Source organism: Lasioglossum baleicum, chromosome 1 (assembly GCF_051020765.1).
Source record: "Lasioglossum baleicum chromosome 1, iyLasBale1, whole genome shotgun sequence".
Taxonomy (NCBI): Eukaryota; Metazoa; Arthropoda; class Insecta; order Hymenoptera; family Halictidae; genus Lasioglossum; species Lasioglossum baleicum.
This window is the reverse complement of record NC_134929.1, coordinates 788006-809602: the sequence shown is the minus strand read 5'-3', so window position 1 is coordinate 809602 and position 21597 is coordinate 788006. Positions and strand designations below refer to the sequence as shown.

General features: G+C 39.8%; 2 protein-coding genes across 17 annotated transcripts in view; both read right to left on the bottom strand.

The window, feature by feature from the left end:
- LOC143210125 (uncharacterized) overlaps window positions 1–21597 on the bottom strand; it is a 957580-nt gene that overhangs the window by 510877 nt on the left and 425106 nt on the right. The window lies entirely within an intron of this gene.
- On the bottom strand, window positions 1965–6977 carry LOC143221198 (uncharacterized). Its single transcript, XM_076446714.1, has one exon. It carries the CDS (start codon window positions 6975–6977, stop codon window positions 1965–1967), a length of 5013 nt encoding a protein of 1670 aa, XP_076302829.1.

Sequence of the window (21597 nt, the reverse complement as noted above, 5' to 3'; positions counted from 1 at the left end):
AAAACGTCTTGTGTCAACTGTGGAGTAACCCGGATGTCTACCCTACCACGACTTGTGACTGACTGACCCTGTCAACATTTAGAAAACTCCCCAGGAATAGGTAAAAATGAAAGAGAGGAGGAAAACGGAATACGGAAGTATGCTATAAAAAACGGAAAGAGTGGAAAAAGGCAACGAGGAAAGGATGTCATAAAAAAGGGAAGGTTCGCCAGGTCCTGACCGTAGACCTTGAACCTGGAAGAGGCACAGGAGAGGATTAGGCCTGCGTGGATCTGGTCGCCAGATGTTTCTCAGGACTGACCAGACCCGCGCAGAACGGAGAACAATAAGAAAGAAATATGGCAAGGAAATAAGGAATTTTCTAAAGCGACAGATGACTCTTGTCCTCGCAAGATAGATCCTCCTGATCGATCCCCACCCCTGCAGAATCGTTGGTATCTTCCGGTTTTTTCCGGGAAAGTGGCCTTGCCTCAAGTCCCTTGTTGCAACCCCTACATCTGCAAGCCATCCGCGGGGCTATCAACGATTGGACTCGAGGACACCGCATCTGGTTAGTGTCGTCGATTCCTGTCGCTCGACCATCAGGGGCACTTAAGATGCCAGGGTTGCGAAGGAAAGTTTCTCCCTTTGTCTTCATTTCTGCCGTTTCTTAAAATTCGTAAACTTTTTTTCCAAGAACGGAGGTGCCACTTATGTACATATCGTGGAAAAAGTCTTACCCGAAAAAACTGCCATACAGTAAGATCTCCATCAGACCCAACGCGTGTACCGTGATGGTTTACAGACCTTCCGACCTTCAGAACTTATATTTTGGAGCACTTGGAGAAATTTGGGATTTATGACGCTCGCGAACGAAAATTCAAGTCTAATTTTTTCAGAACATATTTTCGAGATGTTGAGATCTTTATTTAAACATATGCTATACATGGCATATGTTAAATGTATGATGAATTATAAATTATGCTTCACATGTAGAGTAAATGTGGCCAAATTATATCGTGTTTGGTATCATTTTAATCAGAAAAATGCCAGAAATAAGGTAGTGAAAGTCCCATAAAACAATCATGGAAATTAAACAATTCTGTCATCGTCAATTCATTGCGAGAACACGCGGGCCTTTGAACTGTGCCGGCGGCGGCTACTGATCGCGTCTCTTTCTTTCCAATACGCTGTTCTTCGTTGCGTTCGAAACTTTCGTCGTCGATTAAACCACTAAATATTGGCCAAATTATATCGTGTTTGGTATCATTTTAATCAGAGAAATGCCACGAATATGTTGGTGAAAGTTCCATAATGATATCATAGAAAATAAGAAAGCTGAGGTCTTGGTGTTTCATTGTGATGACGCACGGGCCTTTAAACTGTGCCGGCGACGGTGACACGCGATCCTATTTCATTCTGTCCTTCTCTATGTTCGGCTCGTCGTTTGAAGTCTCGGCGAGGTAGACGCAGTCATAAAAATATAGCTTCCGTACTCTATCCAAGTCCGTCCTACTCCCGGGTGTGGAGACTGCGATCGAAAAATTACTGTACAATGGTTTTAAGCACATACAACGTAGCCTAGTTCCGGATGGTTCGCCTTAACTAGCGGTTCGCTTGAACTAGTTCGTTTTCGTGTTCTTCGCAATCGTTCTTACAATGTACTGGCTTTCACGATCACCGTCGCTGGAGCACATCGGCAGGTAAAGGGGGGTCATCGCCACTAGATCACCTCGAATTGCGTACGAAGACACAGGCACGCGTCTATCGTAGCTACCAAATATTATTATTCGCGGGCACAATGCGTAACGGCTTTGTTTCGCTCGCTGGTCTCGCGAATTATAATGTTTTCGTGTCAAACAGTACCGCCCGCCTTGCGCGAATGTGCAACCAAACCGGACCGCGACAGGGGACAAGCTCCCTGTGCGCAGATAAATCGCGAGCACTGTCTCACCCGTATGTGCGAATCGAAGTGGAATCGAACGCTACGCGACCGGCCAGATACAGGTCCGAGTTATAGGTCGTCGATACACGGAAGTCTTGGTTCGAACGTCGACCACTCGAACGTTCCCGTCCTTGTCGGGGAAGGTTTTTTCGATCCGTCCCATTTCCCACTTGTTTGGAGGCAGATTCGGATTCTCTATCAACACGATGTCCCCTTCGTTAATCTGTTTCTGCTGGCTGGACCATTTGTACCGCGATTGAAGCTCCTGTAAATATTCTCGTGACCACGTTAGCCAGAGAAGTTCGTGGAACTTTTGGATGCATTGCCATCGCGAGAGTCTCGAGCTCGCTACGTCTGTAACTGAGGGAGTTGGTCGCGCGTTCAACGGGCTGCCTGTTAAAAAATGACCGGGAGTCAAGACTTCCAAACAGTCCGCGTCGTCTCGCACCCGAGTCAATGGACGTGAATTAAGGGTAGCTTCGATCCGACAGAGGAGCGTAGCCATCTCTTCGGCGGTGGGAGTAAAATCCCCCATTATGCGTCTCAGATGATGTTTAACTGATCGCACAGCGGCCTCCTGCATTCCCCCGTGATGTGGAGCGCCCAGGGGGTAGAACAACCATTCGACGCGTAACTCCGTACATCGATCTCTTAATTCCGCCGAATTAATAACTGCTGTGAAATCGCGGGCGAGCTCGCGCGAGGCGCCGACAAAGTTTGTACCGTTATCGGATGTGACTGTTCGCGGAATACCACGCCGGGAAATGAAGCGGTCGAAGGCCGCGAGGAATGCTGAGGTCGAGTACTCGTGGACTAACTCCAGATGAACGGCGCGAGTAGCATGACAAATAAAAACACCGATATAGGCTTTATGAGCCTTTTTTCCCCGACCAGCTGAGTCGCGCACCTGATACGGCCCCGCGTAGTCGACACCGATGTTCACGAACGGAAAGGATGGGCGACAACGTGATGGTACTAAGTCTTGCATTATCTGGGTAGAGGTTTGAGCTCTCCATCTCGCGCATTTCACGCACCGATGGATAATGCGGCGCGCGGTGTCGCGGATGCCAAGGATCCAGTATTTTTGACGCGCCGTAGCCACGGTCAGTTGCGTTCCTCCGTGTAGTGTGTGCAAATGCGTGTCCCGTATAATGAGATCCGAAACGTAATGCTTGGGGAGGATTATAGGGTGTTTTGTATCCCATGGCAGAAACGAATTTTTTAGTCGGCCGCCTACTCGTAAAAGGCCCTTGCCGTCTAAAAAGGGGTTGAGCTTACTAAGAGGAGAGCGAGTATCGAGAGGTTTTGCCTCTTTGGACGCGTTAATTTCAGTACAGAATGCGATTGTTTGTACTAACCGAATTATCGTGGCTTCCGCGTCTCGAAGGTTAGAAACGGTTAAACCCGACCGCGGAGCATTTTTGTTGTAACGCGTTCTGTTGATAAACTCGCGAACGTAACCGAACACGCGTACCAAGCGAGGCCAGCTAGAGCTCCGAAGCAGGACGTCCCATTCCTCGGTGTTTACCGCCGTGTGAGCCGTCGTCTTCCTCCTTCCCTCTTCCGTCTCGTACACCTGTTGGGCAGGCCACCGCTCCTCGTTGTCCTTCAGCCAGGTCGGTCCCGTGATCCAGAAGGTAGATGATAACAACTTTTCGGCGTGGACCCCACGCGAATTCAAATCCGCTGGATTCGAATCCGTGGGCACGTGCCTCCAGATCGCCGCCGGTAGCGTCGTGTGAATCTTCGACGTTCGGTTTGCTACTGTAGTTTTCCAAGTGGCGGGATGTCTCCTGAGCCAGGCGAGGACGATAGTGGAATCCGTCCAACAAACGATGCGGTCCGCGTGGACGCAGATGGATTTGAGGACGTGGTCAATTAGCTCCGTCAACATTACAGCCCCGTTCAACTCCAATACGGGTATTGACAACGTTTTTATAGGCGCCACTCGTGATTTTGCGGCGAGCAACGTGGTATATGTGTCGCCGCCGATCGTAACCACCCGTGCGTAGACTGCACAAGAGAATGCATCGCTTGATGCATCGCTGAATCCATGGATCTGCAATTCGGTCGTATCTGGACCGTAGTGGATCCACCTTGGGACCCGTATCGCATTAAGTGCACTCCAGTCTGTACAGAACGAGTTCCATGCGTCCTGCGTCGTTTTTGACACTTGATCGTCCCAACCGATCTTCTCTAGCCACTGCTGTTGTAGTAAAATCTTCGCTCGTACTATGATCGGAGATAACCATCCCAATGGGTCGTACAATTTGGCTATTTCTGAGATCAGCTCGCGCTTGGTCATCTGGATGTGGCGGGCGACGAAGCTCTGTAAGTTGAAAGAAAATGCGTCCTCGGATGGGATCCAAGTGATCCCGAGAACTTTCAGTTCCGAATCCTTGAAACTCCGAAAATCTACGGCGTGGGAGTGTTTTGCAGCCGGAATTTTTTGGAGGCTCCCCGGATCGTTGCCGGCCCATTTTCTTAGATGAAACCCGCCTCGAGCCAGTAGGTCGCACACTTGGATACGCGTTTGCTCTAACAATGTCGTGTCCGGTGCTCCGATGAACACGTCGTCCACGTAGACGCTATCCTCCAGTACCGGTGACGCAAGCGGAAACTTCGAACCCTCGAGGTGATTAAGTTCTTTAAGGACGCGCATGGACAAGTACGGGGCACACGTAGTTCCGTAAGTGATGGTGTTGAGTTCGTATGCCTCTATCTCGTTCGTGGTCGCGTTGTTCCAGAGAATATTTTGATATTTCCGGTCGTCAGTATGTACCAGAATTTGTCGGAACATCTTCTCTATGTCCGCGACGAGAACATACTCGGCAAGTCGCCATTTTAGAATTATCGTCGTAATGTCTTGTTGCAACTTCGGTCCTGGGTGCAGCAGATCGTTGAGGGAGGACCCACTCGACGTTTTGTGCGAAGCATTGAATACGACGCGTAATTTGGTCGTCAAACTGTTCTCGCGTATCACGCCACGGTGCGGGATATACGATCGCGTTTTATCGAGCGCTTCGAGACGTGACATATGCCCGAGATTTTCGTATTCGCGGAGGAACTCAACATAGGCTTGCCGACTTGATGCATTACGGTCGAGCTTAGTTGACAAGCGTTTAAGCGACGAGACAGCACCGCGAAATGAATCGCCGAGGTGATCCTCAGGGACCGATACATTGAATGGTAACTTAACTGTGAAACGACCGGTGGCATCGCGCGTATACGTTTCTTTGAAGTGCTGCTCGCACTGACCCTCCTGCGTTGTGAGAGTATTCGACGTGGGAATTGTTTCGGTCTCCCAAAAGCGAGATAGCACCTTTTCAAGTGGATCCCCTCTGACCTCCTGATGTGCTGCAATTGTAGGATGTGAAGTGACCTCGTTATTTATGCTCCCGGAGAGTATCCACCCGAAGATGGTATTCAGAGCAATTGGTTCGCCTACTCGCGAGCGTCGGATACCCGGGCGGATTATTTCGCTGAAGAGTTCCGCACCTAAGAGCAACTCGATACGTTGACTCGAGGCAGGAGTGGGGTCAGCTAACAAGAGATCGGAAAATGATTCGTAATCGACCAATTTGAACGGGGGCGGAACGTATTGCGATATTTGACGTACTATGAACGCGCGGGTGGAGGTGACCGGGGTGGAAGCGCCGTTCGCACCTATCCGTATCTGTGCGCTGTAGTCAATATTGCTCGCGTGTTCGCCACCGAGGCCTGTGACTGAAATCGGCGATCGTAATTTCTTGAGGTGGAGGTGCTGCACAAGGTTCGTAGTAATAAATGAAGATTGAGAACCTTGGTCGATCAAGGCGCGCGCGAGTCGTGACCGGCCGTCCGGTGCGTAAACTTTGACGATCGCTGTTGCTAACAGTACGGATTGCTCGACGGGTGGAGCGGCTTCGGCAAAGTGCGAAGTGACGTTGTTACAGGGCTCCGTGAGTGTCAACGGCAGCTCTTCATGCCGTACGGGCGAGGGTATTATCGGGGTAGACGACGAGACAGTCGATGAGTCAGCGGTGTCGTAGCTTTGTCGAGTAGGTCTTCGTGGTTCCCTAGCCGAGGTTCCGTCTTCGCGATGTAACAACGTATGGTGCTTTCCGCGGCACTCTCTACACACGTTTTTGCTTGAGCAATTGGCCAATGTATGTTCCGTGCTTAGGCAGTTAATGCACGCGCGGAGGTCCTTTACTATGTTGTAACGAGCGAGCGGGCGCAGCCTCCGAAATATATCGCAGTCACGTACCGAGTGTATTTCGTTACAGAGTGGACACGGCGGTCGTCTACGGTCGGTTTCCCCTATAACGTGAGCGTTTGCTTTCTGACGCGCGCGATCCGACGGTTTGGCGATGGTTAGGAGCGGATTCCGCGGTTGATCCATTTCCGCGAACGACGCGGCTTGCGTGAGCATGAATTCTTCTAATTGCTTATACGTCGGATATTGTTTGGAATTACCTAGGTATTTTCTCCACTCGCTAGAGAGTTCTTTGTCAAACTGGCGAGTAACGAAGTAGACGAGATGGTGATCCTCGCTCGTCTTTCCTAACTTGTGCAACGCCTCAAGGGTGTTCCGGTAGTGAACCGTAAACTGCTTCAGGGTATCAAGCTCTTCCAGTTTCATGGACTGTAGCGAGTGTAACCGATGAAGTAACGCTTGGACTATGAACCGTTCGTTGTCGTAAATTTCTTTGAGACGATCCCACGCAATCTTGAAATTATCGTCCACTAGGTCGAGATGCTCTACAGCCGCGAGCGCTTCTCCTTTCAGGGCAGCAAGGAGGTATTCTAATCGTACGGCGTCAGACAGCGAGTTATTACGAACGATCGCGGAGGTGAATCGTGCTTCAAACGATCGCCATTTCGAAAAGTCCCCGTCGAAGGTTGGGATGTCTATCCGAGGGAGTTTGACGACTTTGGTTTGACTCACCGGGACTGTGGGCAATACCATGGTGGAGTTAGCCAGTGGCGAGGAGCATGGAGGCCGTAGGCGCGAGAGGTGCTCACGCAGGTACTCCATCCCGTCATAGTAGACGTCCTCCGCTCTGTCCATGGTTTCCCCTTGAAAATATGGGAGATCCTCCTTGCTCTTGTCCGCTTTCCGCGCCGCCTGTAGATAGCCATTAAGGTGCTCGATTTTCGCTCATGTCTCCTGGAACAGTTGTATCCTGGTCTCCAGGTAGGAGAGGGTGAAGTTGGAGGCTCCCTTCTTCTTGGAGTTGGCCAGAATTTTGTTGAGCTGACTACAGGCATTGATTTGCTTCTCGAGAAGCGCTTCGAAGGTGTCTGTTGCCGTTGTGTTCATATTGTTCACCTTGTCCAGATTAACCACCACTGTCTCGAGTCACTACTTTTGAGCGTCGTCGTTAGCGTTTGAATAAGTACGTTACGCGGCACCGATTTTCACTGAGACGCGACTGCGAATTTATTTACTTAATTACAGAGTCTACTGGCGTGTGACAAAAAGTCAGTAGACCGGCGCGATTTAGTATGTGCGAGTCACTGATTTCAAAAGATTCCGAATGTTAAAAATCCGGCTCGGAGGACCAAATTGTTTGAAGTAGCACTGATTTTTTATTTTTAATAAGGAAGAGTAACAAAGCAATTACAATGGTTTTAAGCACATACAACGTAGCCTAGTCCCGGATGGTTCGCGTTGACTAGCGGTTCGCTTGAACTAGTTCGTTTTCGTGTTCTTCGCAATCGTTCTTACAATGTACTGGCTTTCACGATCACCGTCGCTGGAGCACATCGGCAGGTAAAGGGGGGTCATCACCACTAGATCACCTCGAATTGTGTACGAAGACACAGGCACGCGTCTATCGTAGCTACCAAATATTATTATTCGCGGGCACAATGCGTAACGGCTTTGTTTCGCTCGCTGGTCTCGCGAATTATAATGTTTTCGTGTCAAACAATATCAGTCTACAAAGTAGAAATGCTTTTTTGTATGCATATCGCAAAGTCACACAAAAGATATTAATAAATGTAATGATTAATAAAACAAATTATAACTATTTCACAAATATTGGGATAACCTAGCATAATTAAAGAGCACTTGATTTTAAATTTTAACAACACTATTAAATGTATTAAAAATTGAATAATCCTTGTACGTGCTGAACCTAAAGTGTCAGAAAAATTATATTGAAAACGGGGTTCCTGACTATTAGCCAACTTTTATCATTATTATTAAAACTAAACATGTTTAGCAATAAATAAATGAATCGACAAGTGAGGACAATGAAACAGAAGGCTCTTCGTTTTTAATCAGAAGTATTTAAACGACGTAGTTGAATTTTTTTACATAGACAATTCAGTAATAATTGACATTCGTAACTTAGACAACGGATTGTTTACATTTATGACAAAAATGAGTAGGTGTAATTTAAAACAGTAAAACATTAGAAAAATGTAATAATACCATTATATTATTTTCAACCTATTACACATGTTACAAAAAAAAAATAGATTTTCATTCCCCTGCAGTTTGTTGCAATTCAGGTAGAAAATGTTTATTTTGCATAAAGATCAGCAGTGTACCTAGACAGCACAAAGACGTCTTAAAGACAGTTAGTTGTATATTCAGACGTCTTAAAGATTTCCTGAATGTCCTACGAACGTCTTCCGAACGTATCCTGAACGTCTTGTGTTAGAAAACGATACGTCTGAAAGACGTTTGTTTGGCGACTAAAAGACGTTCAGGAGACGTTCGTAGAACATTTGGAAGGTCTTTAAGACGTCTCTAAGAAGTCTTAACGGGCCATAAATGTTAATTAAAACAAAAGAATCGAAGAGTAAAATTAGATTTCGACAAAAACGAGATTAAAGTTAAACCAATAAATAACTTTAATAGAAGAACGCCTGTGGAATTGACATAAAAAATGCAATAAAAATAACAACTGCAATTAAAATCAAAATAAAAATTACGATTACAATAAAAATTGTAATTGAAGTTGCAATAGAAGAGGCGAAATTGAAGTTGAAATTGAAAAATTGAAGTTGAATTTGAATAGTTGAAGTCGGAATTGAAAAATTGAAATTAAATTGAAGTAGTATTTGAAATTGAAGCGAAAACACTAACTCGAACAAATAATACCAATGCTAATGCTTACTGCTAGATTATACAGAGTGGGGCACCTAAAACAGGCCACCTGAATAACTCGCTTGCTTTTGAAGATAGAAAAAAATGCATCAGACCAAACTTACTTGATATCGAGGCGCTCGTAATCTGATGTCATTAATTTTTTTATAGGTGGAGACGTCAAGGAGATATGAAAGTCAACTTTGTTTTTTTTAAAGGAATGAGGTATGTATTTTTTAATATGATACATTAATCGATGCAGCTGGACATTCGTTATAAAAAAGTACCAACCTATGTATGTCGATAAATTAGTGGTTCACGAGACATTTCAATTTAAATATAACTCTAAAATACCATTACTGTCGTACTAAGACGTTAGTGTTTACTTACTTGTGTAACGTCTTAGTATATGACATTAATGGTATTTTAGAGTTATTTAAATTGAAATATCTCCTAAACTATTAACTTTTTGACATACATAGGTTGGTACTTTTTTATAACGAATGTCCAGCTGCATCGATTAACGTATTAAAAAATACCTCATTCCATTTAAAAAAACAAAGTTGACCTTCATATCTCCTTGGCGTCTCCACCTATAAAAAAATTAATGACATCAGATTACGAGCGCCTCGATATCAAGTAAGTTTGGTCTGATGCATTTTTTTCTATCTTCAAAAGCAAGCAAGTTATTCAGGTGGCCTGTTTTAGGTGCCCCACCCTGTATACATACAATAAATACGACATTGTTCATGGTCTTAATTAGGGATTGCAATCCCGCGATGCGGGATCCCGCGTCATTAGTCCAGTCAACGAAAAATCGTAGAGGAAAATGGAAGGAACACAATTTTTAATTTTGGGACTTTGTTTGGACTAGTTAGGAGGTAAACATACTAAAAGTCCCCACTCCTAGGAGGTGAGCGGGGTGCAGGGGGCACATAGTTTCCGAAATATAAGCGGAAAACCAAAAAAGGGATCTTCTACGTGCCCCCTGCACCCGCTCACCTCCTAGGAGTGGGGACTTTTAGTATGTTTACCTCCTAACTAGTCCAAACAAAGTCCCAAAGTTGAAAATTGTGTTCCTTCCACTTTCCTCTACGATTTTTCGTTGACTGGACTAATGACGCGGGATCCCGCATCGCGGGATTGCAATCCCTAGTCTTAATGACGCCTTTCTAGGACGTAAGACTTCCAGACCTAAAATAGTCGTCAAATGGACGTGTTTAAGACGTCGTGTGCTATTTGGGTAGGTCAAGACTTGTATAAAAGCTCAGAGCACATCAATGTCATCGAACAGGATATTGCCACAAGATATTGTTAAGTTCTTGTTCATTTCAAAGTTTCGATCATGTACATCCTTACCGATAAGGCAAGTTTGTAAGATGTTAAATTAGTTTTAAAGTTATACAGGGTGTCCCTAAATGTTGGACTTCCTTGAAAGGGGTGATTCCTAAGCTCACTTGAAGCAACTTTTTACTTTGCGAAAATGTTCTCCGTGGCTTTGTTAAGGAGTTATTAACGAAAAACATGGACCAATCAAAGCGCGGCTATAGCAGGCTGATTCTGGCTCGTCCAATTCCAACGCTACGCTCAGTGAGACCTGTGGCCGAGCCGCGCTCTGACTGGTATGCGTTTTTCGTTAATAACTGCTTGACAAATACGCGGAGAACATTTCCGCAAAGGAAAAAGTTCAAGAATCATACCTTTCAAGCTCAGTTTTCAGTTTAGTGTCTTCCGGCATGGAATCAGGTCGCTTTTAATAATTTCCAATTGTATTTCTTCTGATATAGCAAACGCAAAATTTACTCTTGAGAATGATCCACATCAGGATCGAAACGTTGAGTTTTTGAATTAATTTGCAAAATTGCTTGTGTTTATATCACTGATCGAACCTGTGCGCCGATACCATCACACATGTATTATCAAAATTACGATCGAAAAACATATTGAATGTATTTCAAGCGGAGTTGGGCAAAAATTGTATTTGTATTTAAATACAAATATTTAACCCTGCAGATGAATGGTATACGGCTTCATATCCTAAGAAAAACGATAGTCATTTTCCCAGGTCCATTCAAAATAAGCCAGAAAAGTGACGTAATGAGGATTTAAAAATTTATTAGTATGTGACAACAATAATTTTCCTATCACAGGAATAGGTTCTTTGCTCATCAATAATAAACAAGTTTCCGATGATTGTGACAAATTACTAATATTTCTCTCATGGAAATCTTTGTAATAAATGTTTTAAAATAAACTGTTATATCTGTGCCTCAATTATTATAAGTTCGAAAAATGTTTTAATTTTCATGGAACTTTTATTAGTCAGATTAGGAAATATTTACTTATCCCGTCAGAACACGTTTTAAAGAAGTTTCAAAATGTAGGTAACTATCCATAAAAATTTCATAGGAATCTTTCCAGAGATCTTTACTCGAACGGAATATGATTTTAAACTCGACAGTTTATTTCCATCTATGAAATTATACAATGTGGTCCATAAGAGATACACTCAGAAACGGCGCAATTTTATCTAAAAAAATAAGTTGAAAATGTGAAATAATATTCTTTTATATGAGAATTATTATTATTATTATATTATACATTTTTTTATCCACTGATGTACTTGGTTTCAGAATTGTTTTCAAACTCTTTGGTACGGCTGAAAAATAACAGGCTAGCCGAACCCTTCTCAATGGAAATTGACACCGTAGTCCCACACGTAGCGGGAAGACGACACTGATTTATAGATCAATATGCTTGGAAGAGGGATCTTTGAACATCGTCCTGCAAAGCTTGCGTGAAAAAATGAAGTCACGGGGTCAGTGAGCGTTGCACAATTTGGGACAACGCCATAAATCAGTGATCCGTTTCGCCACTACCAAGGAAATGATTTCCAAAAACTCCAGACGGAAATATCAAAAATATCAGATGCGGTAGGTTAACACTAGATTTACCGGCAATTAAAATATACTATTTTTACCGAAACCAGTCAAAATGTCTTTAAAAAGAATGCTTAATTATATTGTATATGTACATATATTTTTTGAATGAATACTCAACAATACATACAATTTCATACAGTGTAATTTTAATATTATTATAGTATAATAAAGAGTAACTCTTTCCTTCATCTCGATCGACAATTTGTTAATAACGTATATTGTGTTCGGCGCACTGGTTCGATCTGAAAACTCTGAAAGCTTTGCAGGTTCTTGAAAACCATTGGAATGAAATAAGTGAACATACCACTATTCAACGTAATGAGTTTCTTTTGGCAGTCAAATTTATACTTGAGGCCAATGTTTTCAGTTTTAATGGCACTTTTTACAAACAGGTATTTGGAACAGCTATGGGGTCTCCTATTTCCCCCGTGATTGCAAATTTGGTGATGGAAGAGTTAGAGAAAGTTTCGATTTCTAAATTACCTTTTGAGTTAATTTTCTACAAAAGGTACGTTGATGATATTATCACGTGTATAAAACCTGAACAATTACAAATTGTATTGGACAGCTTCAATAGCTTTCGTGAAAGACTTCATTTTACTCATGAAATTGAAGTTATTCAAAGTTGAATTTTCTTGACATTAGTGTAATTAAAGCAGGAAACAAATTTAAGACCAATTGGTTTCATAAATCTAATTGGTCAGGTAGATACGTTAACTTTTCCTCCTTCCACCCTATACAACACAAAGTGGGTTTAATCAAAGGTCTGATTGATCGTGCAGTCCCACTATTCAGGGAATTCAGAATTTAGATCAGACAATTTGTTATTGATTAGAGATGTTTTGAAATGTAATGGTTACCCTGCCTTGCTCACATCCAAGATTATCAAGGAACGGGTTTTAGAGATTTACCACCCATGGTTCATTAAAAAACAAAAAGAAAAAAGATTTTTGAGGACAGGACCAATAAATTAGAAAAATACCGTCGTTATTCCTTACGTTCAAAATATTTCTAACGATATTGTTGAAATAATCAATTTATATTTCGCTCTCCGGTAATTGTAAACGTACTGTAATGTGTACTACGCGAGTCAAAAGGACATTGCGTGGTTCCGCGATCGCGTCATCGCCGTCTAGAGTAGTACGCAACCTGATCTGTTGCTGAGCGCTAGCGTGTCTCTCATAACCGTAACTTTATATCGGGTTCGCTCTTCATTCAACTCTGCGACTATTGTAACTATTGCATTAACAATAGATATTAAGAGAATATTCAGAAAAGTAGGAATTCACACAATTTTCAAAATACCACATTATTGAAAGGAATTTTTCCCCGCGATCAAAGATAAAGTACCATTGGTAACAAACGGCAATTTAGTTTATTCAATACCTTGTAAGGGTTTTAGCCAACTATACATAGGACAAACGTCTAGACTTTTGGAGACTCGGATCAGAGAACATAGACATAACATATTTTTACCTCCAGCACAACACATTGCATTGACGAAGCATTCAATAGAGTTTGACCATGCTTTTGATTTCGAAAATGCAAAAATAGTAGAAAAAGAAGCCAATTTGTTTCAAAGGATTTTATTAGAAACAATTCACATGATTAAACATCATAGCGTAAATCTTAGATATGAAACATCTAATTGTAAGATGCATGAATACTACTCAGCATTACTGAACCAGTAATGTTTTATAATGAATTTTTCTAACAAATAAAATCTGTTAAAGGTTTAAAATACATCAAAAGTAGATTGAATGTCAATTAATAAATTACCACAACTTCCTATGGTATACAAACAGTGGAAACTTGTTGCTTGGATTTTTCACGGTTCATATTTACCGGCAAATATTGATTGGCCAATGGGTCGATCGATGTTTTCTGATTCATTGCCTCTTCAAATTCTAACGTTTGCCTTAGTTCGTATATCACAGGCATGGAACCACATGTGTTATAAAGCTGTAAACTGTTTAAAATAATTTTTTCACTTAGCAAGTAGGTTTGTATTTTCTTAGAACATTTGGTTTTTTGTGCGGAACGCAACATAAATTACACATTATATATTAATTTAATAATTTTTACAGACGCAATTATATGAAAATTTTTCTTGAAAATGGTCTAAATAGTGACCGAAACGTTGAAAATGTTGTGGTAATTTGCAAAATTGCTTAAGTAGTAGCATCAGATCGAACTAGTGCGCCGAAAACATTAATATACGTTAATAATAAAGAGTACAGTTAACAAATAACGTAAGTAGTATAATTCGAAATTTTATTTTACTTCTCATTGTCAGTCGAACACTATGGTATACTGCAGAGATGGGCAGTATTCAAATACAAAATTATTCAAATAATTTTTGAATAAAAGATAAATAACTATTATTCTATATTCGAAGGCTCGAATACAAAAGTATCTTGTATTCAAATATTATTTGAATAATTTTGTATTCGCCGAGAATTTATTCGAAGCTTTGAATAAAATTTATATTCTTTATTTTTATTCTATTTTCGAAAATGAATAAATCCATGAATACTTTCGGCCAGCTCGAGGCTACAATGAACACGACCGACGCCCGAGGGTCGAACCCTGAGGCCTGAGGCCTGAGCCCAGAACACAATACTAGTGCAATAAACACGGCCGAGCAATCCCCCGGGCAGCCAGGTAGCTCGGCATGAAACCGCTAAGGAGTGAATACTGAACTTATTTATTTTCCGTGCTGCCCTCACGAAAGTGAACCTGCCCTAGCGCAGGTGATGGGCAGAAAATTATTTGAATAAAAATTTCGAGGATACTTTAATGAATAAAACCACTAGAAACAGTCCTAATTCTATCGAGTTTAGGCTTTTCGTAATCGGCAGAACGCCACGAATTGGCTCGTGTGACTTTCGTAAGGGCGCAGCACGGAAAATAAATAAGTTCAGCATTCACTCCTTAGCGGTTTCATGCCGAGCTACCTGGCTGCCCGGGGGATTGCTCGGCCGTGTTTATTGCACTAGTATTGTGTTCTGGGCTCAGGCCTCAGGCCTCAGGGTTCGACCCTCGGGCGTCGGTCGTGTTCATTGTAGCCTCGAGCTGGCCGAAAGTATTCATGGATTTATTCATTTTCGAAAATAGAATAAAAATAAAGAATATAAATTTTATTCAAAGCTTCGAATAAATTCTCGGCGAATACAAAATTATTCAAATAATTTTTGAATACAAGATACTTTTGTATTCGAGCCTTCGAATAAAGAATAAAAATTTTGTATCTTTTATTCATTACCCGGAATTTTTATTCAAATAAAAATTTTGCCCATCTCTGAATACTGTATAGAATGACCACGTGAAACGGCATCGATGTCGATGTTGTGTTCCTTCCATTTTCCTCTACAACTTTTCGTTGACTGGACTAATAACATATTTTATTCATATTCGCATACAGTGCATTCCCATTACTATTCGGACAATCTAAAAAAACAACAACTTTTTAACTTCCCGATATTATAGGGAAGTTATTGTAATGACCCCGAAAATCGAAAAACGATTTTTTAGCAGATCTTCACGTTTCATGGTCATTGCAGTCATTTTAGACTATTTTCAGCAAAATGTTCGTGTGTGTGTGTGTGTGTGTGTGTGCGCGCGTATGGCCGTTTCTATGTAATCAAATTTTTCGTTAACGTTTTCAGAAAAAGTAACAACGCGATCAGGATGATGAATGATGCAATAGATGTGCCCCGTTGTAACTTAGAGCTGATTAGATTTTGGTCCATTTTGGTCAAGTAGTTTTTCAGTTTTTTTAGGTTTTTTTTTAAAGAAGTTCATTCAACAATGCAATTTATACGAGAGAACGGAAAGTTTCCACCGAAGAAACAAACGTAATTACACAAAAAATTTTTTTTGTACCTTACGATGATGTTTCCAATAATCTCAATGATGCTTACAATAATATAATCGAAAATTATCCCAATGCAAGAGTGAGTTAATCATCTCTACTCCCGAGAATACATTTTCAAAGAATATCGATGAAAGTACAAAAAAAGATTTATATTACAATCTTTAAAAAAACAATCAGTTCAAAACGAATTATTAACTGAGATTAAATTGAAAATTAATATAAACTATATGATAATTATTAATAACATTGATGTTGAAAACGGATTGGTTAATGGAGCACACACATGCGGAATATTAAAATTTATTACTTTTCAAGAAAATACTAAAATTCCGTCTATATTGTGGTTAGATTTTCAATTGGCCAGAGTAGGAGTGAAAGTAAGAACTCGTTATCGTGATTATATGAAAAATGCAAATATTAATCAAAATTTTACACCAATAATAAAAATATCGAATCAAGTAAATATGTCGAGTGAGGAAAAATATCAAATCACACGTAGTCAATTTCCAGTGGTTCCTGCTGAAGCGATTACGTTTCATAAAAGTCAGGGACAAACATACGAGAAAGTATGTTTGGATTTTAAAAAATCAGAAAGGCGAACTTTACAAATGTTGTATGTAGCACTGAGCAGAGTTTCAAAATTGAGCGCGGTTTATATATTTTGGGACAATTTAAATTAACAGTATCGAAGAAAACCAAGATCAATACTGCAAACCCGGATAATGAGGAGTTGTATCGTTTGCGAAAAACTAATTAAGACAATTTATTTTGCAACATTAGTATGCTATAACAAGGAACCAAGCGAGCAACGAGCATACGATGTTGGTTTAATGCGACGCCATATAGCAAACATTTTGATAAGTAGAAAACTATTGAATTTCCCTGAAAACGTATAATTTTCTTAAAACGTACACTTTATAATGATAATAATATACTACAAGTAACTAATCGGGAAGTTCTTTGTGTGACTCTTGGAGAGTCACACACCAAATAAAAAAAAAACATTAATAGCTATAGGTACTACTTGCCATGCGTACCACTAACCCTATCCGCGAGCTCGCAAAGCGAGCGAGCAAAAACAACCCTACTCGCGAGCGAGCGAAGCGAGTGAGCAACAATAACCCTCTAGTTTAATATTTGACCATACGATTTTTTTGGGAAGCTAGCGCAATTAGTTTACTATACGATGTGAGGAGATATTTTTTCAAAAATTGCAATTGATCTGAATTGTAGGGAAAATACTGAAAGTTGCATTGTATAACTTTTTCATGTGAGCCCATATTGAAGATTTAAAAAATACGTTTTGTGGATCTGTGTGAATCATATGCACTGTGAAAGTTTCATCGAAATCGGTTGATGCGGGAAGAAACGACAGGCATTGAAAGATGTAAGAATCCTTAGAATTACTGCAGTTGAAGGCCGAAAATTGTGAAAAACTGCAATTTTTACCATCTTTAAACGTTCGTAGCTCATTTCAACATCGAGATCGATTTGTTGCAAAACACAACTTTTAGTGTTTTCTCTGAAATTCCGACAACTTGCAATTTTATTCAAAAATTTGTTCATCTTTTTCAATCATTCTAACTTCTCGAGAAAGTTCGAATCGTATGGTCCAATATCAAAAACGTTATCGTCATTTTAAGAGTGTTCGAATATTAGTGGGAGTCACTGTACTTTCGCCCAATGTTTAATTAAATTGCTTTTATAAAAAAGTACGTTATTACTAGACTGCGGATCTTTATGCAAAATAAAAAATGTTTGCATTGATTGCAATACACAGGAGCCAAATAGAAAATTCTTTTTTCTTTTAATTATCTCATTAAGCTGAAATTAATAAATCGATGTCCTTAAATCTTTGTAATTCGTCCACTGCTTTAAATGGCACGTGCCCATTTTCGTCATAAATGCATAAAATCCGCAGTCTAGTTATTACATAAACCCCATTCTGTAAAATTAATTTCGTAGTTTGGATATTTAAAATGATTTTGTGTTTACTTCGAACTAAGTATTTTCCAACGTTATTTACAGATCATTTATCTATCCGGAAATCGTATGATGTATTGCACTGCACTTTTTACGACTTCGGAATTATTGAAGTTTTTCCAATCTAAACGGTTTCGTGGAGACCGAAAAAAGCGGGAATCTGTTGGTGTCAGATCTGGAAAATATGGTGCACGGGGAATAAATTTTCATTGCAGTTTCATATTTCCAATAGTACCGCTCCGTGTAGCTTCTGGTTGTGGTTGTGTCGTTAGTACAGCACCCCCTTTCGATTTATAAGGTCTTCCAAATCGTTATTGCTACGCTGTTTTCAATTGTCGCTACAGTATAAATCAGCCTTGATAGTTTGCACTTGCAGATCGGATTGGATAACTCGTCGAAAACTTCAACAGCAGTTTAATACCTTGAAGATTGCACATTATATAGGGTGTCTCACTTAAATGTGACTCCCAGAATACTTTCTTTAATTTCGACACAGTAATAAAGTTTTTTATTTGCAATTTGAATGGTGTCAAGCGGTCTGTATTCCGCAGGGGATGTTTTGTATGAATGTTGTTTTTTCCCGCCATCAGATATTGATCGACCGAAAAGAAATCTAGACTCTTGCATATAATAATGACCGTGTGGTGCACGATTTTTTCGGAATCTGCGAGAATTGAGCACAGGCGAAATTCAGACGCCGAGTCTTAACACTTACGGGGGAATAGTAGCAAATACAGTCAAACCTGTTTTTGTGCGGTAGATAGGGACCGTAGAAAAAACCGCACAAAAAATATTCTCAAGCTACATAAATAGCTGTAACAAAGAATTTTTCACAACATATTAAAGAAAATTCTTTTTATACGGTGGAGAGGGACCGCATAATAAAGTATCACTTAGAAAATATGTCAAAGCTTTACAAAATAGCGACAAAGTGATTTCCAAACAAAATAAATAATTAAATTACACATGGAAACATTGAAAAAAATTTTAATTTCTCATTTTAAACATGGAGAAATTTTCAAATTGTACATAATTCAATACATATACAGGGTGTCCTGTTTAAGTGAGAACAGCAGGATATCTCGGAAGGCGTTGTCGTTATCAAAAAAGTGTTCCTACAAAAGTTGTTTGGTATGACGGGCTGCATCACGTAGTATTAATTGTTTTCTCGTGGGTGGAATAGTGGAGGAGATCTGAAGATCAATCCACTTTTCTTAAATGGAATATTATATTGTTTTCTTCAGAAAATAATAGCAGGTACTGAGACAAATCCAAAGAGGTGCTATATGATATTATTCTGAGTTGGTTAAAGGTAAATCGATAGTTTTGCATCGACCGACGGCCGACAGCTAACAACCGCTGCTGAGTGGCGTCGGATGCGTTGGTACTAAATTACATACTGCGATAACACTCGATATTGTAAACAAAGCTCGAACTTACTTTCCACGTGCTTTTTTCATTCGTTCTTTCATGATCGACAAATTAGATTGAGGCGTGCATTCAGTGAGCGAAGAAGTCCAAGTATCAGAAAAAAGTTATTATTAATTATTATTATTTCTGTTTAATTACACTGTCCAATTTCTTATAGAGTTTTTCGCACTGATTCCAAATCTGTCCTTAATTTTTCTCCTAGACGTACAGTTTTTGAGAAAATTGAGTTTTAAAAAGAGACATATTTTTCAACTTTGAACAAATATTGTGATGTTATTATAAAAGATATTGAATTGTTCTTTACAGCAAAAGATTCTGTAGACTTTCCCGAATACAGTGATATCCAATATTAATACATTATGATTGTTTAAACATGTTTCAAGTTTGCATGGTCGACGTTTTTTTCGAACCAGAAAGCAAAATATGTATCTTCGCCCGACATGAGATTCCGCCAGTGGCGCTCACCACAAGTAGAGGCGTTCATCGCGCCGCGCCGTATCCCGTTTAAACATGTTTAAACAATCATAATGTATTAATATTGGATATCACTGTATTGGGGAAAGTCTACAGAATCTTTTGCTGTAAAGAACGATTCAATATCTTTTATAATAACATCACAATATTTGTTCAAAGTTGAAAAATATGTCCTTTTTACCACGCTCATTTTAAAACTCAATTTTCTCAAAAACTGTACGTCTGTCTAGGAGAAAAATTAAGGACAGATTTGGAATCAGTGCGAAAAACTCTATAAGAATCATATAGTGGGAATCAAAATACTTTTTGGCTGTTGGACAGCGTTATTGTACTGTTCGGTTTAGTTCTGTTAGTGTATTACATCAGTTCTTTTCTTTTAGTGTGACTGTTTTGTTTAATCTTTTTAGTGTGTTGTGTGTGCCTGTTTAATAAATTCAAATGTCTCTAACTGTTAAACAGAGGGTAAAATTAGCTTTTCTACGGGGTGATGAATACCTATCATAAGTCAGTAGTAAATTCCGCTCATATGCAGATCAATATCAATCAAGATCAATACAAATGTGTATTTTCAATGATGGTGGACACGTAGATCTCAATCTCTGTTTATAATATCATAATTGCAGTAACTTGATACGGACGCAACCGACGCCGCACAGTGGCCTCGATTGAAGAAGCACGCGACATTTTTGAATAACTCTTAAACCACTGTAGATATTGCAATGAAATTTTAACTGAATATATACAAAAATAATTCCTTCTCAATGATTTTTAACTTAATATATTTCACAATTTGTTTAACCGTTTTTATTGATTCAAAACAGTTTTATACATTATTTATTCTATAATGTATTTAATATTTTCGCGATTTAATGCAAATAGATAAAATGTTTACGTTTATATTATTGAGAACAATTTGTTAAGGCCGAAAATCTTTAAAAATTGCAATTTTTACCACTTTTGATCGTTTATAATTCGGGAACCAATTAACCAATTTCAATGAAATTTTCAGAGCGTATATAATTTATACCAGTTGACAAAACACATTTTTTAAATTTTCGTTATTGGGCCAGCTAAAAATGTTGTAAAAATCAATGTTTGGTATTGTTTTTCACAATTTCGACCAAATGCATTTTTTCAACTTATTTATCGGACGTCATTTACTAAACTGATTCTTCTAGCCTTACAGAGAAATTGAAATCGTTTGGTCCATTCATATAAAAATTATTCTGATTTAAAGTGTGTGGAATCAGTTATGCTCCTTACTGCATATTAAGTTCTAAAAATAAAATATAATTGATATATGTATATTAACTTACTTGATGTATTACATCAAATAATATGAACAGAAAACGTATAAAACTGAAAATAATTAATATCACTGTATCCCCTTTTATATTTCAGCATAAAAGTACATGTTTATTTAAAAATGGATAACTATAAAACTAAACAATATAATTTAATGCAATACAAATTATGCAATATAATGCAGACAAAATGTGCCACAAGATTGACTGCATTCAGTTTTCCGCTATCTCGCATTGTTCGGTGTCGATCGACGATCGAAATCTCCGAGATCCGGAACCGCTCAGACTTGAGCGCGTGAGGAACACGAGAAGGAGTTTTTACTCGAGGAATTAGGCGATTATTAATGAATCTGGCTTGATTCACCAGTAACTATGAACTTTATTTTAGAATGATGTAATTGCCAGAGATCGCGAACGCAAGACAGAGAGAATCGGAATAGCGGAACTGTGTACAAGAGTGATTTAGAAACCGATGGTCGTGGTCGAAAGACGATTCACCGCGAAGACCGAAGAGCGCCCTTTTAAATGTTCTTCGAGCGACAGGCGGGGTCGCACGCGATTGGATCATAATCGATCGC

Excerpts from the sequence above, each read along its gene's own strand:
- LOC143221198 (XM_076446714.1), bottom strand. The coding sequence starts at position 6,977 with ATGGACAGAGCGGAGGACGTCTACTATGACGGGATGGAGTACCTGCGT.